This window comes from Epinephelus lanceolatus, chromosome 12 (assembly GCF_041903045.1).
Source record: "Epinephelus lanceolatus isolate andai-2023 chromosome 12, ASM4190304v1, whole genome shotgun sequence".
NCBI lineage: Eukaryota > Metazoa > Chordata > Actinopteri > Perciformes > Serranidae > Epinephelus > Epinephelus lanceolatus.
Window position 1 is genome coordinate 16,303,361 of NC_135745.1, and position 26,259 is coordinate 16,329,619.

At 38.7% G+C, this 26,259-nt stretch overlaps 2 protein-coding genes across 7 annotated transcripts in view; both read left to right on the forward strand.

The window, feature by feature from the left end:
* tep1 (telomerase-associated protein 1) overlaps nucleotides 1–7,865 on the forward strand; it is a 38,749-nt gene extending 30,884 nt beyond the window's left edge. For all 3 annotated transcript variants that reach the window (XM_033650541.2, XM_033650542.2, XM_078173022.1), the window contains exons 48-56: nucleotides 193–319; nucleotides 2,889–3,019; nucleotides 3,115–3,236; nucleotides 3,645–3,788; nucleotides 4,428–4,527; nucleotides 4,795–4,909; nucleotides 5,056–5,138; nucleotides 6,638–6,742; nucleotides 6,997–7,865. In XM_033650541.2, coding sequence (XP_033506432.2) covers nucleotides 193–319; nucleotides 2,889–3,019; nucleotides 3,115–3,236; nucleotides 3,645–3,788; nucleotides 4,428–4,527; nucleotides 4,795–4,909; nucleotides 5,056–5,138; nucleotides 6,638–6,742; nucleotides 6,997–7,116 — 1,047 coding nt within the window. In that variant the 3' untranslated portion in view covers nucleotides 7,117–7,865. The remainder of the gene's footprint in view (nucleotides 1–192; nucleotides 320–2,888; nucleotides 3,020–3,114; nucleotides 3,237–3,644; nucleotides 3,789–4,427; nucleotides 4,528–4,794; nucleotides 4,910–5,055; nucleotides 5,139–6,637; nucleotides 6,743–6,996) is intronic.
* A 2,745-nt stretch (nucleotides 7,866–10,610) lies between these two features.
* apol1 (apolipoprotein L, 1) overlaps nucleotides 10,611–26,259 on the forward strand; it is a 30,637-nt gene continuing 14,988 nt past the window's right edge. Inside the window, exons 1-30 of one of the 4 annotated variants that reach the window (XM_033650717.2) lie at nucleotides 10,611–10,913; nucleotides 11,040–11,093; nucleotides 13,790–13,861; nucleotides 14,104–14,169; nucleotides 14,336–14,404; nucleotides 15,060–15,122; nucleotides 15,242–15,301; nucleotides 15,445–15,498; nucleotides 16,128–16,199; nucleotides 16,294–16,362; nucleotides 17,028–17,099; nucleotides 17,572–17,640; nucleotides 17,822–17,890; nucleotides 17,987–18,055; nucleotides 18,148–18,219; nucleotides 18,334–18,396; nucleotides 18,511–18,570; nucleotides 19,300–19,365; nucleotides 19,461–19,511; nucleotides 19,633–19,707; nucleotides 19,928–19,975; nucleotides 20,170–20,238; nucleotides 20,318–20,371; nucleotides 20,493–20,564; nucleotides 21,437–21,490; nucleotides 22,169–22,234; nucleotides 22,496–22,567; nucleotides 22,672–22,731; nucleotides 22,953–22,997; nucleotides 23,127–23,171. In XM_033650717.2, the coding sequence (XP_033506608.2) occupies nucleotides 10,911–10,913; nucleotides 11,040–11,093; nucleotides 13,790–13,861; nucleotides 14,104–14,169; nucleotides 14,336–14,404; nucleotides 15,060–15,122; nucleotides 15,242–15,301; nucleotides 15,445–15,498; nucleotides 16,128–16,199; nucleotides 16,294–16,362; nucleotides 17,028–17,099; nucleotides 17,572–17,640; nucleotides 17,822–17,890; nucleotides 17,987–18,055; nucleotides 18,148–18,219; nucleotides 18,334–18,396; nucleotides 18,511–18,570; nucleotides 19,300–19,365; nucleotides 19,461–19,511; nucleotides 19,633–19,707; nucleotides 19,928–19,975; nucleotides 20,170–20,238; nucleotides 20,318–20,371; nucleotides 20,493–20,564; nucleotides 21,437–21,490; nucleotides 22,169–22,234; nucleotides 22,496–22,567; nucleotides 22,672–22,731; nucleotides 22,953–22,997; nucleotides 23,127–23,171 (1,833 nt within the window). In that variant the 5' untranslated portion in view covers nucleotides 10,611–10,910. The remainder of the gene's footprint in view (nucleotides 10,914–11,039; nucleotides 11,094–13,789; nucleotides 13,862–14,103; nucleotides 14,170–14,335; nucleotides 14,405–15,059; nucleotides 15,123–15,241; nucleotides 15,302–15,444; nucleotides 15,499–16,127; nucleotides 16,200–16,293; nucleotides 16,363–17,027; nucleotides 17,100–17,571; nucleotides 17,641–17,821; nucleotides 17,891–17,986; nucleotides 18,056–18,147; nucleotides 18,220–18,333; nucleotides 18,397–18,510; nucleotides 18,571–19,299; nucleotides 19,366–19,460; nucleotides 19,512–19,632; nucleotides 19,708–19,927; nucleotides 19,976–20,169; nucleotides 20,239–20,317; nucleotides 20,372–20,492; nucleotides 20,565–21,436; nucleotides 21,491–22,168; nucleotides 22,235–22,495; nucleotides 22,568–22,671; nucleotides 22,732–22,952; nucleotides 22,998–23,126; nucleotides 23,172–26,259) is intronic. The other 3 variants (XM_078173026.1, XM_033650718.2, XM_078173027.1) reach the window with 3 other exon arrangements.

A 26,259-nucleotide genomic window follows, 5' to 3' on the forward strand; every position in this document is an offset into this window, starting at 1 on the left:
TGGTATGTCATTTTGTCCTGTTAATGTTTTTTAGTTTTTTGCACACATTTTCTTTGATTTAGTTTCATCTTCAGTTCTAGTCTCGCTGCAGAGCAAAAATGTCTTCTTCAGGGTTCTTAGTAAAAGAGTGGACACTGCCACTTAATTATATGTTTTTGTCTCCTCTCCTCTCTCACCTTCTGTATCATGCAGGTGGAGCACTTAGGCACCTTCCAGGGTCACAGCGGTGCGATATGTGAAGTTGTTTGCAAAGAAGGACTCCCACAATTCCTCACTGTTTCTGAAGACTGCTCATTGCGATGCTGGACGTGGACAACAGGTAATACTTAATACTTTGCTATTTATATAGTTCCATTAAGAAAGAAAATGGACTCTGTCAGTGTGCATTTATGAATTGCATTACTCCAAAACAAGATTATTCGGATATATGGATATATATGTACCGTGTTAACAAAAACAGAAGTGCTGTGTAAGAGAGAGAGACAGTCAGCACCTGTTTTTAATCAGGAAGCTGAAGAGCTTTGGTGTTAGCCAACACATACTTGAAATAGCATACCAACGCCTGGTTGAAAGCATTTTATCATTTAACATTACAGCAAGGTACGGCAACTTGAGTGCAAAGAGCAAAAACAAGCTTTCCAAGATTGTCAGCATTGCAGGAAAAGTGATTGGCAAGTCACAGAAACAACTCAGCAATATATATGACTGCGCTGTGCGCAGGAAGGCCAAGCATATAATTGCAGATGCCTCACATCCATTACACTCAGAGTTTGAGCTGCTCCCATCTGGGCATCAATGTAGAGTCTCAAGAACCAGTTGTAACATTTACAAGAAGTCCTTTATTCCCTGTGCCATACAGGCAACACTGCTATTTTATAAATTATAAAAATAATGGAAATATTTTGTTCATTATTGAGATCTTGATCATCGTAATTAAGGACAAAATATTTGGATCTGTGGTCGGAGAGCACAGGGGAGACATTGAATTTTTGTCCCCAGGACCGGAGTCGGTACTCACTCTGGGGCTAACCCGAATTTTTCTTAAAATGTAACTTGGTCTTAAGGTGGAGGATTGGCGCTTACCCATGCAGGAAATGTTCCTGAACATTTCAAGTATAGAATGCGCATGTGAAAGGGGCTTAATTGAGAGAAACCTTTCCTCACTGTCACTGTAAGGCAAGGCAAGGCAAGGCAATTTTATTTATATAGCACCATTCATACACAAGGCAATTCAGTGTGCTTTACAAGAGAAATACGTTAAGATAAAACATTAAAGGAACAATAGATCATTAAAAACAAAAGCTAAAAGCAAGAAAAACAGTGCAGAAAATGCATTTAAAAAGCAAACACAAAGCAAAAGCAGACAAATATAAAAACAATAGCTACAGATTATCCTAACAGTAAGTTACATATCTAGTTCACTGGTAAGCTGCAGTAAATAGTAATGTTTTAAGCCCTGATTTAAATGAGTTGACACTTTCAGCTGACCTCAGATATTCTGGAAGTTTGTTCCACAGGCGGGGAGCATAGAAACTAAAGGCTGCTTCACCTTGTTTGGTTTTGATCCTGGGAACTCTGAGTAAACCTGTTCCAGATGATCTGAGGGGTCTGGATGCTTCATAACGTACAAGTATATCAGAGATGTATTTAGGCCCGAGACCATTTAGTGCTTTATAGACAAGTAACAAGATTTTAAAGTCTATCCTTTGACACACAGGAAGTCAGTGCAGTGATTTAAGCACTGGTGTAATGTGCCCCACTCTCTTGGTGTTGGTGAGGACTCTGGCAGCAGCGTTCTGGACGAGCTGCAGTTGTCTGATTGATTTTTTACTCAGGCCTGTGAAGACACCGTTACAATAGTCCAGCCTGCTGAAAATGAAAGCATGAACAAGTTTTTCTGTATCTTGTTTAGACAGAAATTCTTTTATTCTTGCTATGTTTTTAAGGTGGTAGTAGGCTGATTTAGTAATTGTCTTAATGTGACTATTGAAATTTAGGTCTGAGTCCAGAACTACACCAAGATTTCTGGCTTGATTTGTAGGTTTTAGTGTCATGGCGTCAAGGTGAGCACTGACTATTGATCTTTGTTCTTTGGGGCCAAAAACAACTATCTCAGTTTTTCTGTGTTTAGTTGTAGAAAATTCTGGCACATCCACGTATTGATTTCGTCAATGCACTTATTTAGTAGATATAGGGGACTATAGTCATCTGGTGACACTGTTATGTAAAGTTATGTGTCATCTGCATAAGTATGGTAGGAGATGTTATGATATTCCATAATCTGAGCAAGAGGGAGTATATAGATGTTGAACAGAAGAGGCCCAAGAATGGACCCTTGAGGAACTCCACATGTAATCTTTGTTCGCACAGATTCATAATTGCCAAGTGACACAAAGAAATCCCTGTCTTGTAAATAAGATTTAAACCAATTTAGCACAGTGCCAGAAAGTCCCACAAACTTTTCTAGTCTGTCGAGCAGTATGTTATGGTCAACTGTGTCGATTGCAGCACTGAGGTCCAGTAATACCAGAACTGAAATCTTTGATGCATCACTGCTCAGATGAATGTCATTTAAAACTTTTACAAGTGTAGATGGTGTACTGTAGATGGTGGCAATTGCTTCAGTGTCTACTCTTTACGTCTGGACGATCCTGTCATAGTTTATTCACAACCTCAATCATCCAATAATCAATTCCAGGTCACCCACATAATGTGAAATCATTCTCTTCTGTAGATATCACCAGTAACAGTAGTCACCTGACATTGCTCAGTGAGGGAGATAACCTGTTTACCTGCAGGTGGGATCATGGTCGCAATGTGATGTGATGTACTGTATCGAATATGTGATTTGTGACCTTTATGTTGAAAACTGTTTTCTGTCTTTTCAGAGAGTCCTCCCAGTCTGAGAGGCCCAGTCACGGCTCTGTGCTTCTCCCAGAGAGGTGATTTGCTTCTTGCTAGTTACGAATCCGGTTTGCTGGAAGTATGGCAGCATCACACTGTGGTCGGCCACAAGCAGGTGAAGACATGCACAAGAAAAAGGGATGTATACTGGAAAAATGTATGTTTTTGTGTCTGTGTTCATCACAGGGTGTGTCTCTTTGTGTGTGTCAGGCTTCAGATAGCACCGTCACAGCAATCTGCTCCATGCCTGACGGTCAGTTTGCTGTCAGCTACACGAAGCCTGCTGTTGATGTGTGGAAGCTGGTGTGGAATCACCAACACAGCACTGCAAGGTAAATAACTGCAAAGCAGTCGCACACTACAAAGATACTGTATCCTGCGGCTTCATCTGAGTCTGACAGTGATGAGTTCATGGTCAAAGTCCCGCTGGTAGCTGGGCTGACCACATGAAGTATGTGGAGGGGTTAGCTGAGTTCTAGTTGGAAACCTTTGACTTGAACTCCACCCTTCTTCAGGAAAAAGGACGAAAACTCAAAGAGCTAAAAGTACCAAAAGACGCATTAATTCACATGACCTAACTCCCTCCGGAGGAAGTGGGTGTGACCCGAGTCTGGCCTTTTTTTATGTTTTTTTTACTACAGTTTGTGAACTGTGTTGAGATTCAGAATATGTGTGATCAAAATTAAGGTAAATACAAACTAACTAGCTGCTGCTCTGTCCTGTGTTTCCGTTGCTCCCAGCCTGGTGAAGGTAACCACGTACACTGTGAAAAACCCAGTGGTCCGCCTCATCTACTGCTCTGTCCTGATGGGTGTGTCAGACATTGGAACAATATTTGATGTAACAAAATATGAGGAGAACAACTGGAACTACTCCATCACCAGGTACCACTGCATACTATACAGTATTTACTAAGGACTTTGTCCAGATTTTTTCAGGGTTGTTTTAACGAATTGTTGTCAAAATTGGCTGATTGTTAGGTTTTTGAATTTAAGAGAAAACTCACTTCTTCCCAAAAGTTTGTGAATTTTAGTTTTGATTTTTTTCCTTTGTTGGATTGAGACAGAGAAAATGTTAATTAAGGCAAATCTGTTTATGGTGGAGGTGATCAGAAAGTGTTGGAAACTGTTTAGAATATTGCTGATTATGTTTTTGTATGCCTTTTTGAAATCTAATCTGCTGATATTTGTCACTTTTGAAAAAACATCCTAATTACATTTGCCTTTAATTGTTGCTCCAGTTTGTTGAAAGTGATAAATATTAGTCATTAAATGGACCTTAATTAAACAGAACCTCACAGGATCCCTGTTTCCTGGGTCAGAATCCTTATTCTGAATATTTACAGGACCACAGCCTGTTAATATATGTTTTTAAATTACATTTTTGAGTTTTGATATCTGCAGCTTCTATTTACACATAGTTCAGCTTTGTTCTAGAAGTGGTGCTGTTGGGTTTTACTTCTTATACAAGCCCCAAATAAAAGCCAACCTTAAAGTTTTTTTTGTGTTTGTCATTAACTGCAGTTGGAGCCAATGTGTCCGAATTTTGGGGATGGTCCGTAACGACGAGAAAAGCATGTGGCTGGTGGGCGAAGAAGACAAAGAAGTCAAACTTGGCTTTGTTGTGAGTTTTGCCCAACTCATCTCTAAATAATATTAACAGCATTCTAAGAACACTTAAAAAAATGTTTGTTTTTGGGCTATGGTTTCATAAAAAGAAAATATATTGTTGCTAGTTAAATGATACCACCTGGCAAAGAATGATTCCTTTTTGTCTGTCTAAGCAGATCCCACATTTCCATTACAGATGAAGTCAAACCTCAGTTGTAATGTGTGACATATTGTATTCATTGTAAATGTTGATTGATGCCTCTGTCCTCTCTTTTCTCAGTTTGCCATGGGTTCCAAAAACAGTTTTAATTCAGCTTTCAGCCAAATGAGCCTAGAGACCGATGAAGAGGAGAAGAAGAAGGGGAGCCTGATAACTGCTGGAACTGTGGACAAAGGTACTAATATCTAGTATTAATACTCTTTCCACTGCAGCTGTTACAATTAAAACGTTTACTTACAGCGTACTTCTGTTAACCTGCATGCCAGCTGTTTATTTGTTTGTTGATTGTGTGATTATCCAATGTGTTGTACATTCTTTCAGAGTTTGTCGTGTGTGGAGACGTGGACGGCAACATGTGGTACAACCAGCCTTCAGAGGTTTCCTCATGGAGCAGCAGGAAACCTGTAAGAGTCGAGACACTTAGAAGCAGAACACAAGAAATATAGCGTATATGTTTATATAATGTTGTTGAAAACTCGTAGGTTAATGAATTAAAATGGCTATTAGAAATATTTATTAATGGGGTGTCGGTAGTGTAGTGGATAGTGCCGGCGCCCCATGCATAGAGGTGATGCCCCCGAGTTCGTCTCCGGCTTGCAACCCTCTGCTGCATGTCGTCCCCCCACTCTCTCTCTCTCCCCCATTTCTCACACTGTCCTGTCCATTAAAGGCAAAATGCCCAAAAAAATAATCTTTAAAAAAAAAAAAAGAAAAGAAAAAAGAAATACTCATTAATTGAAAAAAAAACCAAAAACAAAACGATAACTCTTTAGTACACTAAATAACATGAATGGAAAAAGGAAAATAATTGCCAATAAATTATCTTGGACTAAACCATCAATTTGGAATACCGAATAATCATTTAAAATAAAATAACAAAAATTACCATATTAGTAGTAAAGATAAAGGTATTAGGAGCCTGCATAGAAGAGGTTGGCACATAGCTGCTGGTGCTAAACTTGTTTACTTTAGGTTAGCGGTGCATCCCCAACCACCCAAAATATAATTCAGGCTGTAGCGTCCTCTGCTGTGAAAGGAAAAGTCTGGTTTATCTGCTGTGAGCAACAAGTGGAGGTCAGAGAGCCACAGGAGGGAGGGTCACATGCCACAGTGACCAATGATGATTGAAGACTGCCTCCATAGGCAGGGTTTCACACCTAGGTGTAAAACAAATTGAGGATTGTGGGAAGCAGAGTTCATTTGGCTATCTTTTCGTCTGCAGAGAAAAGACTTAAATTGCCATATTGAGTGGGCTGAGGTTACAGAGAATTCTTGTTTATATTTCCCTATACATCCAATTTAAGTCACACAAATGAGCATATCATTTTTGGAGTCCATTGATCCCAACAACATATACATTGAGCGAAAAAAAATGCTTGAAAGCAAAAACTATATTTACAGTTTGTGCAGTATTGCAACTACATTCAACAACTGCTACAACACTGATCACTGATCATCATTATGATTTAGTTAAAAGTTAAAAAATGCCCATCACAATTTCCAAGAGCCTTGGCTTGTTTTGTCCAATCAACAGTCCAAACCCCAAAGATATTGAAATAACAATAACAGACAACAAAGAAAAGCCACACATCTTCACATCTGAGAAGCTGGAACCACCAAAGGTTTGGCATTTTTGCTCAAAGGATCATTAATGAATACTCAGAATTGTTAAATAGCATTCTCCTATTTGACAAATTGTCATAGCACACTTTCAGCTGTAAAAGTGCTCCAAATTTAAATCTTAGGTAACTGCAAGAGCAAAAAGGGCTTCTGTCTGCCAATACCCAGCAGCTGTGTATTTTGGAAAATAAAATAAAGGCAAACATCAGAGATAACTGACTGTTGCTTTGAGCCAGGGCTTCACTTTGTATTCTTTTTAATGATGTTGTTGTTTTATCCTCAGGCTCACAGTGACAGGATCACTGTGCTGAAACTCACTGACAGCACCATCATCTCGGCCTCCTACGACAGGACAGTGAAACTGTGGGACAGAGACACCAAGAAACAGGTATGACAGAGTGAACAGAGAACAACACTTTAGGAAATCCACTTACTTGCTCTCTGGTGGATAGTTGGATGAGAACATCTCATCACGTTCTTTGCAAGACAGGGAATAAGGGACCTCTGAAAGATCTCCTCTGTTTTTATGCAGCATATTGACTAATTGAATTTATCCCTTCACCTTAATTTTCAAATGATTGTAAAGTGCCTATTCAATTGTAAAACAGTTATTTTCTGCTCTTTATCTCTCTTTTCCTCCAGGTGGGAATGTTTGTGTGTGGAGGTCCTGTTCTGCATTTGGAGGTGAATCCTGAAGAACCCAACAAACTGGTTTGTGGTGACGGATCGGGAAAGCTCTACTTTCTCTCCTGGAAAGAATAATACTCAAGATATTAAACACTAAATTCAGCATTTAGGAAAAACACTTAAACACTACACTAACCAAAGATTACTGAGAATATTTTGCTTCTCTTCCTCTTTCCTCTTCCTCTTCCAGTGATGGTGAATATGTAATATATCTATATACTTAAAAGGAGGTGAAATGTTTACACCACGTACAGGAGTATGCATCTATGTAATAGTTGCAAAGATATGTTTACGTGTGCCTTTAATTTAGATGGCAAAAGAACTTGCCAATGTAACAAGCATATATTAAGAAAAGCTTAAAGAATATTAACAGCTATAGTTTTGTGTGAGCTGAATTAGTTAAATGTTTTTTATTATTTGAAAACTCTAAAGGAATGAAAATAGAAATGTGGCTAAAATAACTAAATTATCTTTTCTTTGGCAATAAATTATGTTCAAATCTGCACTTGATTTTATGGTGAATTAATGAATAATGTTTTCTCTTATGAATTCCTGGGACAAGAAAAGAGGTAGTGGTCAGATTTTGTGTGAAGGATTCAACCAAAAGCTGGGTGTTATCTTAAATTAAAATTTGATGTTTTATTGAACTTGTGCAAGAGACCCCGTTGTGCAACATCAATGGCAGATATGTAAACACAGCTTATCAGCTAATTCTTTTACAGCTTTGTTATCTGCACTGAATTGCTTCTGTTCTATTGACAATGAGGTGCATTTGGTGAAGTAAAACATGTTGAGTAAATAAAGCTGTAACCAGTGCTGCACAATGGATTTCAATGATTTCTCCATAAAATGAATACAAATGTGAACCTTAAAGAGACGATGAAAGGTCCAGTGTGCAGGATTTAGGGACTTCTATTGGTAGAAATGGTGTATAATGATAGCCAGGTTTTCATTAGTTAATAATCATGTGAGTTAATAATCATGATGTCCACTGTGTTGTTCTACAGCAGCTCAGAATGGACAAATTAAACACTGGTTCTAGATAGGGCCATTTACTTTTTTGCCTTGTCCCACTGGCCACCATTTCTCCTGCATGCTTGGCACATGTTAGAAGTTTCAGTTCTGCAACCTCATCAGACACACTAGACCTGTTACAGGATGTTTCAAACAATATATATATTTATATATTTGCCTTAGGTCATGTTAAAAAGATTGTCTTTAAATCACACTATCACTATAAAATTAAAACGGCATCATGTGACCTGTACTTATGCCGAAACAGACACTATATGCGAAATTCATACGACAGTTATCGATGCAGGATGTACTGCACACTTGTCATAGTATGCTGTTTTTGCAGGTAGTATACAAGAACATCAACATACTTGCTTGATACATCTTAAAGCCTAACAAGAAATAATACAAAATGTGTGATGTCGTTGCAGCTTAGAAACCTACTGCCAATGAAACTTGACAGACTTCAACAAACATCAAAGTCATTCCCCCCAAGATCAAATACTTTTTTTGTATTTGTTTCACCATTGGCTTTTATTAAAACATTTTCCAGCTGTAAGCAGCTCCTCCATTTATTTCCTTTGTGCATTGTAATGTGAAAGAATAAACAACATACTCAAAAAAGCCAATATTGAATTTCATTACATCTGACGCAGGTAACTACCGTGGTTGCTAAGCAGATCCCCTAGGCTATCACAAAATATAAATCAGCTAATTAAGGTGCCCAGTAGTAGTAGTAGTAGTAGTAGTAGTAGTAGTAGTAGTAGTAGTAAGTAGTAGTAGTAGTAGTAGTAAGTAGTAGTAAGTAGTAAGTAGTTGTATTTTATGTTGTAGATCAAATCTGAACATCTCTCAAGTTTGTGTTAACCACAGACCTTATTTCAGACATCTAACCAGAAGCACACTGACTTTGAGATGAGGGAACCTGGAGTGCTAAAATACTCACTAATTTACGAGTATTAGGACTTATTCCTGGGGCACTGATGTAATGTCTATAAACCAATCAGTGTTGCACATCATTTAAAGTGGACTGCAGTACAGCAATGCCCCCTTTTTTAAACAAGCATGGCCAACTGTGAAGCGGGGAGGAAGTGCAAGGTCCATTTCAGTCTATAATTCATATTGTTAAAGTATATAATTTGTGCTTAAACTGTGTTTTAAGTAAAGATGATATGTTAAATTACTTAAATGTGTCAAAAATGGCATTTAAGATTTATAGCTTTTACTCAAAAATATCCATCCATTGGAATGGACAGCAGATCTGAGTGTCACTGGAAAATGAACGTGGAAATATTGTTTGAATAGGGAGGTACTGTTCTAATTTGATTTTCTAATGACACAATCAGCTAATAATGCATTTTACTGATTATGTACACAGAATATTCATCTCAGGGGTTTTTAGATGATTCAGAAAATAATGATATTTTAAGTCTTGATGAATAAAATGCAAAATATAGATGCAATGTGTCTTAAAGCGTTGCATCACTTTATTTATTGATATTTGTTAACCATTTATGAAAAAAATCTAATGTTTTTGGTTAAAAAACCTTTTTACCATTTATTGTCATTTTTACTCTTAGAAGAGGAAGAAGATATACTTTATTAATACAGGGGGGAAATTCAATTTTTTTTTCACTCTGTTGTCATATACACACAGACCCGAAATACACACACATGCGCAAACAGGACCCATACATGCATTACGTGGAGAGATGTCAGGGCGAGGGGGCTGCCCAAGGGTACAGTGCCTTGCTCAAGGGCGCCTTGGCAGTGCCCAGGAGGTGAACTACCATCTCTCAAGCCACCAGTCCACGCTTTGTGCTTGACAACCCTCTGGTTCCCAACCCAAGTCTCTATGGACTGAGCTACTGCCACCCCAAAGGGAGGGGGCTGCCTTGGACAGGTGCCCCAAGCAGTTGGGCGTTGGGTGCCTTGCTCAAGGGCACCTCGGCAGTGCCCAGGAAACAAACTGTCACCTCTTCAGCTTCCAGTCCATACTCCATATTTTGGTCTGAACAGAGACTTGACCTGGTGATCTCCAGTTCCCAACTCAAGTCCCTATGGACTGAGCTGCTGCCTCCCCATCAGATGATTTCTGCCTTAAGGATCTTCATCCAATGGAATGCGTGGGAAAACATAAACGCATAATAGTTTCCTAATCAAATGAACTAATGATTTAACAGTGCATTTTGAGTAAGCCTTTTTTTGTGTTTGGAACATTGGTTTCTGAATGGATTAAGTACATTTTGATGTTCATACTTTTGTAGTTTTACTTGAGATTTGAAAAGCAGTATTTGTACTTGTGACAGCGTATTTTTACTCTAAAGTATTGCTTCTTTTACTTCTGAGATCTGACCACTCCTTCCACCACTGTCAATATGCTTAATGTAGAATTAGGATTAGTGATGTTTTAATAGCCTTGAGGCAGTCGAAAGCTGGAGATTCCGAGCAGCATTTGAAAGCAGCATGAGGCTGATGTCAAATTCCCAGGTGAGACCATAAGACACACCCTCTCCATGCTGACAGCACACACACAGGTACAAGAAGAAAAAACTGGATCCACCGGTTTCCGTGAGTCTGCTTCATGAAAACACCCACACAAAGTCACAGAGAGCCGTGGGAAGTGTCTGAGCTGTGGCCTGTTTCTTTTTTTCTTTTTTTTTTTTTTATTATGATTTTCTCAGAGGAGGGAGGATCTTAACTTCCCAGCTTCTCCAACAGCACACAGTATCAACACAAGAGCAGACAGAAACTCACGAGGACTGAAACATTTCAGTAAATTAACACTAACATCGATTAACCAGCGGAACAACTAAACACTACGTGCGGACGGAGGAGGACGTGGGGCCGCACTCATGGTGAGTTCACGTTTCAAACTGTCTTTTTAAAGAAAACAGCTCGCGCTTATCTTCTTGTTGCTTCTCCTCGAGACAAACTTATTAACGTTAGTTGTTGAATGTGTTGATTTAATGTACGTTTGACAGGAGCGATACGACAACCTGGATTTGGATTTGGAGTGTGAAGGAGGAGGCGTAGCTGTGAGTAACATTGAATATCTTCTGTCTCCTCTGTTTTATGCAACTTTAGCGACCTCACAATGTTTGAGTTTTGTTTTGTAGGAATGGATTTATAGTTTTCTCTTTGCTGAAATCAAAATGTCAGTAATTAAAATGTTAGTTGAGTGAAAAGACTTGACCCAATTGACCTCAATTGGTTTGTCTGAAACTCTCAACATACAATACACAACACATATTTTGGAGCTGTCCCACGCTTAAATCCTTCTGGGAGGGAGTTCAAAGTATTATCAGTGAAGTCTTGCAGTATAATTTTAATTTCACTTGTTTATCATTCTACCTGGGCAATATGGACACAGAATTACCAAAAAAAGACAGATACCTCCTAAAAATCTTCATGGCTGCCAGCAAAAAAGCCATAACAAGAAGATGGCTCAACACAGAACCTCCCACGGTTAATCAGTGGGAGGCCATAATTAAAGACATCCAAACAATGGAACTACTGACGTTTAGTCTCAGATTACAAAGGGACAAAGGTGATGCCCTCTGGGAAAAATGGAGCACTTATATTACAAAAAGAGGTGATAACCAACCTTAATGCTTTATATATTTTGGTTTTAAGAAAAACAATATTGCAACTATATTGCTGTAATGTATGTGACATACGACCTACTCGCAACCCCACGGTTCTCTCATGTTTCGTTCCTATGAGTGTTCATATGTATGTGTGCAACTGTGTATGATTGTGTATGACTATTTAGACAAATGGGTGTAAGTGAACATGTGCACTCGTGAGATCAGGTGCACAGGCATATGTGTACATATACCTTTTGTTCTTCTCTCCTTTTTTGTTGTTTCTTTTGTGTCTATAAGGGCACCACATGGCTAGCATTTGTATTACTTAGCCACATCATATTGTACCCATACCTATTTTTGTTCATTACACTGATGCTGCCCATGTTTTGTACAAAAAAAACATGAAAAAATAAAGTTTAAAAAAAAAAAAAAACATAAAACACACAGTGCAGTCCATCAGTATGTGGACAGCTGTGGTGAAATGTAACTTTGTAGTGTTACCCAAGTACTATACTTAAGTTAAAAAACATTTGTGGTGTTTGTACTTTACCTGAGTATTTCCATTTTATGCCACTTTAAATATTACCCACCACATTTGGCAGTAAATATTGTACTTTTAATTACAACAACATTAGTTACTAGTTACTCTGCAGATTAAGATTATTAACACAAATTTTAAATTCACTAATACATTCTGATGTATTTTTATCGATTAAGTTACAGGGTAAAATGCTGGCTTTCAGCTTACTCTAAAATGTACAGTATTGAAACTGTAGCCGATGATCGATTAACCTACTAGGTTGCTCCAGGACAGATATGTGCAGGTGGCCCCTGTTAACCCCCTCAAACAACAGGTGTGCTATGAAGTGGTTGAGATAATTAACCACAGGAAAAAACTGAATATTAAAGTCAAGTTCCAGCAATTATAGGTTGGTGTTATTTCATATTTTTGACAAACCAGCTGATGCACAGTCAGTCTGGAGATCTGTCATTGCCCTGCTGTGCTGTTAAGAAATACTATTACCACTATGTATAGAAAGGGAAATATGTCCTACACTGTTCACACAAGAGAGATGTAAACACCCTCCAAAGACATTTATGTTTAAAGTCGGCTCTCTAAAGATTTTACTTTATAATATGTGTCCCAATTTATTTTGGAGGTTTCCTGAAATAAATATGCAATTTTATTAAAAGGAAATAACAGCAAAGTTGAGAGACAATTATTTGACTTGACGTATTATTGAATATTGTATAATACATTTTGTTTTGTTTTATTTTTTTGTTGGAGATTTTATTCGTCAAATAGGTAGAGTTATGCTTTGCTGGAAGCTCTGTTATGTTATGTTATGGTATGGTATGTTATGGTATGTTATGTTATGGTATGGTATGGTATGGTATGGTAGCAATAGTTAGACTAATTTAGTTTTACCTGTCCCCACTTTTCCTATAATTAGTTGAAAATTGTGTAGTTATGCAGAATTCTTCTAATAAATTTACAGTAACATATCAGTTTCTAAATATGATTGCAACATGTGGAACCTGTAACATAAAGCATTCCAGTTTTTGTTTCTGTTATGATCTTCAACTGAATTAATAAGCCTTTTTATGTATTAATGGCTTAATTAGAAAATTAAAAAAACAGAGAACTAAGTAAACAATGGTTTGCCTGTTTTTTACCCAGGCTACTGGTAATTCAGTGCTGTAGTGTCTCCTTTTAATGTGATTATTAAACAGGAAAATCATTAATATGATAAATTTTGCCAGAGCTAAAAACCCAGCAATCACTCGATATTTACTTACATCAAGGCTTCAAGTCCAGACATGAAACCAATTTCAAGTCCAGGCATGAAATCTGGACATGAAGCTGGGCTGTGAAACATGAATTATTAGATGCACCCTTTCATGCATAAAGTCATAAGTGAATTGTCAATCATTCGCAGCATCTTCTCCAGTTTAGTCTCCAGAGCTTGTGATCGGAGACAGAATTATGCTGCTGACTCACCGGCCATGGCAATGCATGTGTACCTTCAGTTACTCATACTGACACATCAGAGATTAGACTTGTGTTTTCACCCTTGGTATGTTTTAGCTCCTTATGTGTTTTTTCAAGTATAATTTTCTCTTTCTTTTTACTCCTCATGCAGGAAAAAGCAGCGTTATTTGGAGGGATGTTTAAAAGATCCTCCAAGGCTGCAGAACCATCGCTCCATGCACAGGTGACATTGTAGTATGAACTTATTCAATATAAATCATTGATGTTGAATATTTAATGCTTATAGTTAGGAAACCTTACCGATATTGTTAACGTGTACTGCAATAACTTGTATTTTGTGAAATAGACACATTCAATTTAGATATGAAACTTACAATATAACCCACTGTAATTATGGATTTACTCTGTTTAGTACTGCATTTACTCACACTGGCTTTGTTGGCTATGTCTGTATCGACCTCACAGGACAGTTTATCAGTCAGCAGTGAACTTTCGAAGAGCAATGACAGTCTGACTGACAACAGCAACAAGGTGATGCTCAGGAAACACTTGTGTAAATTCTTTGTATTGTGTTTTATTTTTCTCTTCAAACCATATTTCAGTCCTCAATCATGTAAAATGAGAAAATATACATTCATATAAAGTGCCAGTGATTTTTTTTAACATGTAGACTGAACCTATTTATTTATATTTCAAGGGGAAAGAAGGCATGTTTAAAGGAATGTTTAAGAAGGCGACCAAAGCTGCCAAAGAGGACCAGCCGCAGGTTAGTAACAGCCTTCTTGAACTTGCTGTGCCGTACATCTTATTTTGAAAAACAAAAAATTTATTTGGCTCATTGATTTATCATTTAAGCCACTTGTCAAATAAAAAATATTCAACATTTGCTGGTTCCAGCCTCTAAAAGTTTAGGATTTGCTGCTTTTCTCTGTTTCATGTCACTTTGAATTGAATAACTTTGGATTTTGGACTATTTGTCAGATAATGTATAGATATCACCTTTGACTCCAGGAAATTCTTGGCATTTTTAATTGTTTTCTGACATTGTATCGTCTAAATAATTCACTCATTCACTGAAAACGTAATCAACATATTAACAATAATAATGAAAAGTGATGTTTAATATTGATAAGTACCACATGTGCAGCCTGAGGTTACTTCCGGTCACAGAAAAATAAGGATGTGTTTCAGGTTGACATTATATTCAAAGAAAATTTGAATTGAAAGTTTTGTATCAATTTATTTGCATGTTATATTTATTTGCCCACTTTCTTATATTGCATTGCTAATTTTATATTAGTTTTTAATTCTCTGAAACCCTTGTGTAATTACTCTGAAAAGTCCAGCCCGAGAACCAGTGTGTTGCACCTGTCAACAAAAATAAGTGATTTATTTTATTTCATTTTATTTCTCTTCTATAGGCCTCCCTATATCCTGAATTGCCTGTCAGTAGTGACAGCTTAACAGACAACAAGTCATCAAAGGTGAGTTTATTTTCTGCTCCGTCATATTTTTCCCCACACATAAGTTTCTTTGAGAAAGAGAAAGGTTTAGTTTTAAGAAGTCTTTGAAACTAAACCTTTCTCTGCACTTTTCTCTGTAGGAAAAATCAGGTGTGTTTGGAGGGATACTGAAACGAGGACATGCTCGGAGGCCTTCACAGGTGAAACACGATCTTCTATCACATGTCCCGCACACAGCGATACATCAGCTATGAAATACAATTATGGGCTAAATGCCTGACATGCAACATGCCATGTTGTGTTGATTCAGTTAGAGCCTGACAGATAATCATGTGTGTTTCAGGATCTTTTGGATGCTGAGTTCACAGCCGGAAATGACGGTCAGTCCACAGCTAAGGTGAGTCTCATCAGACAAATTAGTTTTTAAAATGCAAAAACGTTCACAAACACAAACAACTGGGAATAAATACAAGTGAAATGCAGTCATTTATTAACAAAAAACAGTGTTTATCTATGAGAAATCACATTTTGAACAAAAAGTACAACAATTAGATGCCAGAATAAGACTCTGAATTACCAATACCAATTACCAAGTAACCAATACAGCACTTAAGAAAAATATTTTGACTCTTTCAGTGAATCCATAATAAGGTAATTGCCCCACTTATAGTAAGAATTCCCTGTGAGAATGCACATCACATTAGATCTTACTCTAAAAGAACATCAAGTTCTTCCTCACTGTTAACTAGAAACATGTGCTGGTGATGTCATGTGACCTACAGTAGGTGCGTAGACCTCGACTCATTGGTTGGTGAGCTAGAGAAGGGTGTGTTTTTGTTTTTGTGTGTGTGTTTCGAAGCACGAGCTGAACCTGCATGCATCAGCAAATGAACCGGCCAGTGTGTGAAGCACTAAATCCCTGCCTGTTCATCTGACAGCTGAATCAGCTCAAAATACCAAACAATTGCTTTAATTTTATTCAAGTGACACATATGATTAATTATTATGTGACTTTTTTATCTCCAGGAGTCAGGAGGGATGTTCAGTGGGATGTTTAAAAAAGCCTCAAAGCCTTTTGGAGCGAGGACACAATCTCAGGTGAGAGCTGAGCATCTCATATGTCTCATTTGCCTGTGTGACATTATCAGAAGATGATCATAATAATAAGGGGATGTTTATTTGTTTCCTCCAGGAGGATCTGTCTGCAGCCAGCGAGCTCTCAGGCAGCAAAGACAATCTTTCTGTGAATAGCAACACTAAGGTGAGGTTTGTGAAAGCCAGACATCAAACAAAATACAAAGTCTTTCCTCATCTGTTGATATTGGTGCTCATGCTAACTACTCAGTTCTTTCTTGGGTTTATTCTGAACTGCTGTTGTCATATTACACTGCTGTCCCGTATATATTCACTCCATTGCCCATTTACTGCATCTGAAGTTTGTATGAGTGATTAAAGCATGTATTTCCTGTCAGGAAGAAATCCAAATGGCCCTCTGGGACTCACTTTTGTTCATCTTTGGCCTGTGAATTCACACAGTCAACCAGTAGAGACACTTCTGCACTGTGTTTTCAAGTAGAAAAGTCATTATTCTTTTATATATAATCATTAATCACATCAGAAATGTGACATCAGATCCTTTTTTCAAGGCTGAGTGTTTCATTGACATTTGTGACAATGTGAAAATGTTAGTGGAGTTGGTATAGAGCTGAACCCAGCTGATGGAGAGTTTTGGAAATGTGTTTCTGTTTTTGTTTGTGTTGGGATGGGTGAGATAAACCTGCACACATCAGCATTTGGAGGAGAGTACAAGCTGCAGTTTATAGTCCATGCCTGTCCATCTGACATCTATAACCAGGCGAATACTTCACTTAATTCCACCATTATGGGCAAATTTTACAAACTATTTTTATGTGTGTTTTTCTCCAGGAGTCAGGAGGGGTGTTCAGTGGGATGTTTAAAAAATCTCCAAAGCCTCCTGGAGCGAGGGCACAATCTCAGGTGAGAGTTATGCATCTCAATTGTCTCACGTTTTCCTGTGTTACATTATTTGGAGATGTGTCTTGTTCATTGCTCACCATCCCATAACCTGAGGTCTTCTAATAAGGCCCTGTTAGCCACTCCCTGGTCAAGGCTGAAAACTAAGGGTGGCAGGATGTTTGTTAGGCTTTTGAGTAGCTTACCTGAAGAACTTAGACTTAGATCGTCTGTCAAAACTCACTTCTACTGTCTGTTTTTTTCTTAACTTTTCTTAATTATTTTTTTTATCTTCTTTATGTGCACTTTTATTTGCTGACTGTGAATTTGTATTTGATTGTTTCCTGCTTTCTTTTATGTGTCCTTGTGTGTGTGTGGCAATTTGTAACGGTTGTTTTGAAGGTGCAAAAAAAAGTTATAATTATCATGATTATTATCATTATTATTACTACTCCTACTATTATTAATATAATAAGGGGATGTTTGTTTCCTTCAGGAGGATTTGTGTGCATCCAGCGAGCTCTCAGGCAGCAAAGACAATCTTTCTGTGAACAGCAACACTAAGGTGAGGTTTGTACAAAAACACCCAGATCTATAAACAAAGAATTTGTGTGTTGAGACAGGCGAGGTAAACCTGCATGCATCTGCAATTTGGAAGAAATCGCTAGCTGCTGTGTGAAGTCCATGCTAAATTCCTCCATTATGGACAAAATTCAAACCATGTCATGTGACTTTTTTATCTCCAGGAGTCAGGAGGGGTGTTCAGTGGGATGTTTAAAAAGCCAAAGCCTCCTGGAGCGAGGACACAATCTCAGGTGAGAGTTATGCATCTCAATTGTCTCACGTTTTCCTGTGTTACATTCTCAGGAGTTGATAATAATAATAAGGGGATGTTTGTTTCTTTCTTTCAGGAGGATCTGTCTGCAGCCAGCGAGCTCTCAGGCAGCAAAGACAATCTTTCTGTGACTAGCAACACTAAGGTGAGGTTTGTGAAAGCAGAGGAACACTTTACTAAACTTCTCCAGTATGGGCAAAATTTTGCAAACCTTTGTTATGTGATGTTTCTCTCCAGGAGACAGGAGGGGTGTTCAGTGGGATGTTCAAAAAATCGCCAAAGCCTCTCGGAACGAGGACAAAATCTCAGGTGCGAGTTAAGGAGTGTTCCTGTGTTCATCTCACCATCAAACCAAGTAAATGAAAATTATTAGGACATATTAATATTGATTTCCGGATATACTGATTTGTTTCTCACCTTCAGGATGATTTGTCTGAACCCAGCAAGCTCTCAGGCAGCAACGACAATCTTTCAGAGAACACTAAGGTGAGGTTTGTTAAAACCAGGCACCCTCGACTCTCAAGTGACACAATACTGCAAGATCAACCATAATAATGCATGTAGTCAATATTAAATGTTGGCTCCATATTATTTTCTCAGGAGAAAGGAGGAATCTTTGGTGGTGTGTTCAAGAAAAAAGGTGCCAAATCTCAGTCTCAGGTAAGATGGTCAAGTTTGTCAATGATAGATTTTCAGTCCAAAAAGTTAAGTATCCTGTTTGAGAAATATTTTGTTTGTTATGTCGATAATAACCAGCGTGAAAAGATTGTTATTACATCTCACATCTGTCAGTTTATTTGATTTTCAAGGCACACTCTCAGGGGAATTTGGTCTATGGTTTAGTTTTTAAAGCCAACAAGTATAAAATTAGAAAATTTCCGATTTTGGCACCCTCCTTTGGTCGTATTAAAAAACAGGGGTCCAATCTGGCAACACTAAGAATAAAAGGCTGAAACCACAGACTGTATAAAATAATGAATGTAGCTACCATGACATCACCCTTTGGTTTGTGGACTTGCATTTTGGCATTTCATCCATCGCCATCTTGTTTTTTTGAGCCAGAAGTGACCATGTTTGAATGAGAGGATGAGTCACATCCTAGTGCGCTATGATTGGCTTGTCTTACTGTGCTATGATTGTCCATCTTCACTGAGCATACTTAGTCACTGGTTGCTCAGCGCTAGATCACATGTTTATGACCTGTTTATAATGCCCTTTGGAAATGGAAAGTGAACTGAGAGGTTCCAAACTAATTCCTATTTATGATTTTGCCTGCAAGGCTACCAGTCGTTTAGTAAAATGGATATTTCACTTCAAAATAAAACCCTTGAGTGTATGCGTTCGTCTTGGTCGTTGCATTCTGACTGTCTGCTGTGTCCTTCTGTTAAGGATGATTTGTCCATGGATGGTGAACTCTCTGCCAGCAGTGACAACCTTGTGGAGAAGTCTTCAAAGGTGAGGGAAGGACCTGCGTCTGCCCTGCAGCACTCACAAAATACATAGAAGATAACATCAGTTTGTAACTTCAACTGCTTTGAATTGTCTGTCAGGGTGGAGCAGCAGCAAAGATCCTGAAGAATCCTTTCACCTCATCAGCTCAGGTCATTTTTATCTCATAACTAATCCCGCATCAGATAAATTATTTTACCAGCTAGTGCATTACACTGTCGGTTAAATTGTGAGATAAATGACATGTTGGTAATGTGTATTGTGTTGTAACAGGATAAGGAAAAGACTGAATGCTCAGGAGACTCAAACGAGAATAGTTCTACTGCAGAGAAGCCCAAAGCAAAACAGGTAAGTTGTAATGGAAGATTAATTGGATCTCTTCTCTCTTGCTTGAAAACAGTTTGGGCTGTACTGAGACATGATGGCGCAAATATCAGCTTTCTGGTACAAGTTATTGCCTCAAAGAAATGACGTTTGTTGTCTTAATGTTAAGGAATAAGATCCACTGTGACATTAAGATAACAGTTAGAGCTATAGTCTTTTTTAAGGTGTGTTTGTCTCATTTCAGAATGGTTTTAATGCGATGATGAAGAGCACCTTCTACACTGACAAACAGGTCAGAGGTGGTGTACTGTCATCAGTTTGTCTTTCCCATTACACTTCCATAAAACTAAATAGTACCATTGAACCCTTAAAAACATTTTTTTTTTTTAAAATATGTAGCAATCCACATGTAATGTAAAGCTAGTTGTACGACTACTGGTACTGCTATTGTTTTTATTTTCTGATCAATATTGGCTCCATCCGCAGGAGAAGGACTCTGACTCTGACTCTGAGGCAATATTGGACAATGGAGAGAGCCAACCCAGCCACAAACAGGTTTGTAAGGTTTTTGAGTATTTTTTTTTTTTTAAGTTATCATTAATTTAATTCTGTGTGTTTTATACTTTATATGCAGAGCAAACTTGCCGAGGCAATGGAAAAGCTGAACCCGTTTCGATCTGCACACAAAGTAAGGTTCAGATTAAAATCTGTTTTTGTGCTGGAGAGGTTTCTTTTTGATAAAAGGATGCATTAAAAAAAGACTGCTCTGCCACATTCATGTGTTTTTCATAAAATGATGATTTCTGCAGCATGAAAAGCCGTCAAGCTCCGATGACGAGGATCCACCTGCGAGCAGCGAGAAGTCATTAGTCAACAAACAGGTGCTTTGACATTTACTTGTTCCTGTAATTTTATCCATTTGGTGGAACTTTTTTGACATTTAACTGGATATTTTGATTCAGCAGACACTTGCCTCAGTGAGGGGAAGAAAAGCATCTACTATTTAAATGAGAGGCATTGTGAAAACCTTTGTCCAGCTTAGGTAGAAAAGAGGAAAGTCATGAGTCAAAGGTTTAGGTTTTGGAGAAGCATTTTACCCACAGGCTCTGTCTGCAGTCCACCTTACCTTGACATGCCTGGTCTTGCTGAGAATGTAGTACCTTCAGTAAATGGCATGGGGAGCAGCTTGTCTTGCGGACTTGTTTTGCACAGACCAAGCAAAGCTCTTTCTGTCTGGTCCTGAACCAGCCCCAACAACAACCTCTAGGCCACCAGCCAACCCCGGGCCAGGCAAGGGGTGTTTGTGCTCATAAACCTTAGCTGCATCAACAGGGAAACTAGTAAACATAAATATCTGACTGTTTTTTTACAGTGTCATGACATATGACATGGCTTATCAATAGTCAGTCTTACTGATTAAAAACAAGAAGCTCAGTCAACCATTAGCCTCTGATCATCTGTCTGTGCCCCCTGATTTCAACAGAGAATACTAAAAATGCTAACAGGCCATTTTATTAAAACTAAATGACAATTTCAGTCTGAACTACAGCCTCACAGATACTGAATCTGATAGGGATACATCAGCTGATATTATCTTTTTTACTATGTAGTGTTTTTAACTCTAACCTAGTTTGCCATTTCTGTACTATAGTTACTTGTTACTTATCAGCCAACGTACTCACCAATAATACAACTGATAATAATACAATAGGCATTCCCTTTAATCTTCTGATAATGTGTCCCACCCTCTCAGAGCTCTATGGCTGGAGCCATGTCCAAACTGAATTTTTTCCACTCTTCAAATAAAGTAACTATGCAGTTGATAATGATTGGTCCTGGGGGAGGTGTGGAGGGAGGTTATCATGATCAGGCTGTATTAGGTGATAGGGAGTCATTGTAGTGGTGCTAATGGTGATAGTGGGGATGTTTGGTGGGATTTCTGGTTGATTTTTGGGCGTAGTAATGATGTGCTGCACACTTAAAGCACCATACCAATGATTTTGCATGTTGTACCCTGTTAACTATAGATCACATTTACTTTACATCAAAAATAACCATTGTACAAACAACGTTGATGTGGTTTAGATTTTAGGGTGCAGTTTTCCAACCACTCCAGGCAACCATTGTTTTGCTTTTTTGTACTAAATGAAAATCAATAACTCTGCAATTTTGGCAAAAATGAATACAGACTTGATGTCCACTGTCTGTGATGAATTACAAAAACTGCACAACTCAAACAAGTTCACGAGTGATTTTCATGTTTTACAAAAATGCCTGGAAACCAGTGGCTGCCAGGAAAATTTGGAAAAATGCATCTGTAAATCTGACAGTGTAGAACATGCATTTGCTTTTGGTCGGCAAAAATACATGATATGTAGTTAAAGAGTTAAACTTAAAAACACACTGGTATGGTCCTTTAATCGCTGCACAAGTAAAGTGATGTTGGTTGAAACAGTTTAATAGTGAATATTTTATGTATGTTCAGAAAGACACCGAAGACACAGAGACGCTCAAGGAGAACGAGAAACAAGTGGAAGAAAAGTCAAAACCGGTCAGTCTATTTTTCACATCTCTCATGAGTCATCAGTGACCCCCCCCACACACACACACCCACACACACACACACACACAGCTGATTAACTTCTGTCGAAAATACCCTCTCTCCTCACATTCCTCCGGACCTCGACCATATCCTCCTCATCCCCTTACCTCCCTTTAAATCCTGCCTGCTTGTAGTCAAACTTCCCTGTCGCCCTGTTCCACCACAGTGTGTGTGTGTGTGTGTGTGTGTTTTTGTCCTTGACTGGTCAAGAGCAACAAGACCCAGCGAGAGAGAAAAGAAAGAAGTGAAACTCCAATGGTCCCACCCAGACCTTCTAAAGAGGTTTGCAAGCAGTTGAACACAACTCAGTGACGTGGTCCAAGTGAGACTGTTCTCTACTATACTCTGTCTGTTGTTGTGTCGTTGAGCCTGTGATCTCTCCATAGGAGATGAAGAGCACATCCACATACGGCAAAGTAAAAGCAAGAGGAACTGAGGATAATCAGGTACAGTTTATATTTCTGCCTCCACAGAGTTTGGATGTATCTGTTAAAGAACAAGTTAATCATTAATTATTTTATGATTTCATTTTTCAAATACATTATCCAGTGTAATCATCCAATGTAAGTGTAAAAGTGACAGGCTATGCTTTTAAATTGCATGCTTTGTATAGATGGAAAGGGATCTCAGTATTGGAAAAAGATTGTCTTTATTTTGTCCTCCGCAGGATAACAAAGACATGATCTCCACATCTGCCAGACCATCAGAGGAGGTATTTTAAGTCTTCACTGTTTAGAGAATAATAGCTGTTTGTGTCCCTTTTGAACTGATGTGTATCAGTGTGTATCGACGCTGGTTTATTCGCCCTGTGGTTAAGAAAACTGCTCTGGTTTAATTTCAGGAGCTGAGCAAAACAGCAAGACAAAAGCAGAAGAGCAACCACCAGGTACTGACATGTACACACTAGACTGTTGTATTGGTTTGCTGATATTTTATAGCAGCATTGGCTGTTGGTTTGATATTGAATGTCAGCTATCAGCTATAGTGGAGGTGTCTTTGTGATCCCAGCTACAAAAAAAGAAAATTTAAAGTCTCCCTCAATTAAAAATGTGTTTTGCTTGTTGTTATGTCACTTGTATGTTTGATCGTGACATGGCGGAGTGATGTATGTGCAGAGTTTGAGAGACACATCAAGTTGACCACTGGTCAAAACTGGGCTGTCGATGAGCGTCTGTTGCTTTAGTCAGTATGATGTGTCCCCCACCACCGGCCCTCGTTGGCCTCAGTTGGCTTTTTTGGCCAATTCAGCATGTTAAATTGGTGACAGCGGAGCCCATTAGTGAATAAAATCACTCTAAATGTCAGTTCAGCTCAGCGAACGAGAAGAGAAACGGAAGTGAGGATCTACGCTTGTTCATTGATCACTTAACTTATTTTTAAATGGAGCTGTCACTCTTGATCATCGCATGGACTTTGTTGTGGCTCAGAGTCTGGTTGAACCATGCCACCCGCACACAGGCAGGATTCAGTACTCTCGGGGATTTTTACTGAATCTGAGGGATCAACAGCAGTCACATACCCGATTGGACTTGGCCACGGGAGATCATTCACTTGCGGAGATCTTCCGCCAACCTGAGAACTTTAATAGGACTACATGGGGAGAAAAAGATACAAAGTGCGGAAACGCGGAAGACGGGGCGGTGTCAGGCAGAGACTGAAGCGGCTGACACTTCGCCGCATACCCCTCCCCTCGATGTTACTCTGCAACGCTTAGTCCATAAGGAATAAGATGGACGAGATCCAAGCCAGCGTCACTCATCTGGAGAAATTTAGGGACGCATGTGTCATGGCTTTTACAGAAACATGGCTTACTCCTGAGGATCTGAACACCGACCTAACTCTCACCGGTTTTGGAGTGCCGGTGAGGCTTGACAGGGATGCTGTTGTCACAGGGAAATCCCAAGGGGGCGGGGTCTGCCTCTACGTCAATCAGCGGTGGTGCAAGAACATCAGTGAGCGCGTTTACATGCACACTAATAAACCGATTATTATCTGATTTCTGGAGTTACCTGATTATTCAAGTGGTCATGTAAACAGCATAATCCGATAGGCTTTATCAAATAAAAGCCATTATCTGATTATGAGAAATCAAATAAACACACCTAGCTTTTTCCCCAATAGTCAGATTATTCGGTGCATGTATACCCTTTAATCTGGTTTCTTTCGGGTTTTGCTATTTTATAGTCCCACTCCACTACATTTTAGAGGGAAATATTGTACTTTCTACTCCACTACGTTAATCTGACAGCTTTTGTTTCCTTTCAGATAAAGATTTTACATAAAATAATATATTTTTATATTCTCAGTGTTTAAATTGTCACTTTTATTTTATCTTACTTCTATGTTATGTTATATATTATGCACTTTGTGTGACAAGTTTATATACAATACACTTGTATATTGCACTTTGCAGTACTTTTACTACAAATCTACCCAAAGTATGTAAAATTGGCTCCACATTGATAAACTACACATTAGAATGCTCTCACATGTATTTGTTAATGATAAAAACAAACAGTACTGTAAGAATATAAGATGTCAGCATGATGAGTGCTTTATTTTGCAAATATATGACTTGCGTACTTTTCGAGGTTTTTCAAGGGTATGAGTACCTACTGTAACAAGAAGTTTGAGTTTTATGTCATGTACTTGAGGAGAAATCCAACTGAATCATGTAAACCAGGTTTTTCTGATTATCAGATTATTGAAGTGCATGTAAACGCGTCAAATCGGATTATTACCATTACCTGATTATTCACAGTTATCTGATTATTGTGCGCATGTAACCGTGCTCACTGTCAGAGAGACTGTGTGTACTGAAGACATAGAGCTGTTGTCTGTGTCCCTGCGGCCCCATTACCTCCCCCGTGAATTTCCCCAAATATTTCTCACTGTTGCATACATACATCCCAAAGCTAACGCAAAAAATGCTGTAACAGCCATACAAAAGGTTACACAAAAGTTCCAGTCCCTCTCTCCGGATGCTCCTTGCTTTGTCCTTGGTGATTTTAATCACTGTACTCTGAAATCGATGAACACTTTTTATCAGTATGTCTCTTGCCCTACCAGACTTGACAAAACTATTGACTTATGCTATGGTACAGTAAAGGGCGCCTACAAGTCCATAGCTCTGCCCCCTCTTGGCTCTTCTGACCATAACATTATCCTCTAGGGGTGGGAATCTTTGGGCACCTCATGATTCGATTACGATTACGATTCAGGGGCTACGATTCGATTATAAAACGATTATTGATGCATCTTTAATTTATGTATATTGATGCACTTTTTCACAACACACATTTCTTTTTGTCTCACTGAATAAGCATTCAACACTTGCAATTTTTAAAAACAGTGCATTTGTAATAAGAAAGAGTTGAATTCATTTCCATTATATTTTATTAAACATATAAATGGAAATGCTTGCAAACTGGAAAGTTACAACTTCATTGTACGGAACCAAAGGTAACAGGTATCTTAAATCACAAGATGAAATGCGCAGTTAGAGTAACAAATGATTCGGTGGCGACAGACGTCCACGCATCACATGTAACTGCGATCCTACCTACCTGCCTTCAACAGCGAGGCCATGACTTCTGTTTTGGTTTGATGGTAGTGTCGGTGAAATAGCGTCGGGATGGGATGGTGTATCTGGGCTCCAATGTATGCAGCAGTGCTCGAAATCCCTGATTTTCCACGACAGAATAAGGACGCAGATCCTTGGCAATAAAGGCCACGATGGCCTTCGTAATTCGCCTCGCCTTTTCCGATGAGGGTGGCAGCTTTCTAATTGCTTCCTCGATTGTTCTCTGGTCGGTAGCGCCACTAGTTGCCGCAGCAACAACAGCCTGCCGTCTCCCTGACTCCTCCGTCAGGTGGAATCGCGTTACATGGCTTCTCATGTTTGTTGTGTTGCCGAAGTATTTTATTTTAGCACAACACAGCTTACATATAACGTGGCTCTTGTCCAGTTCGCT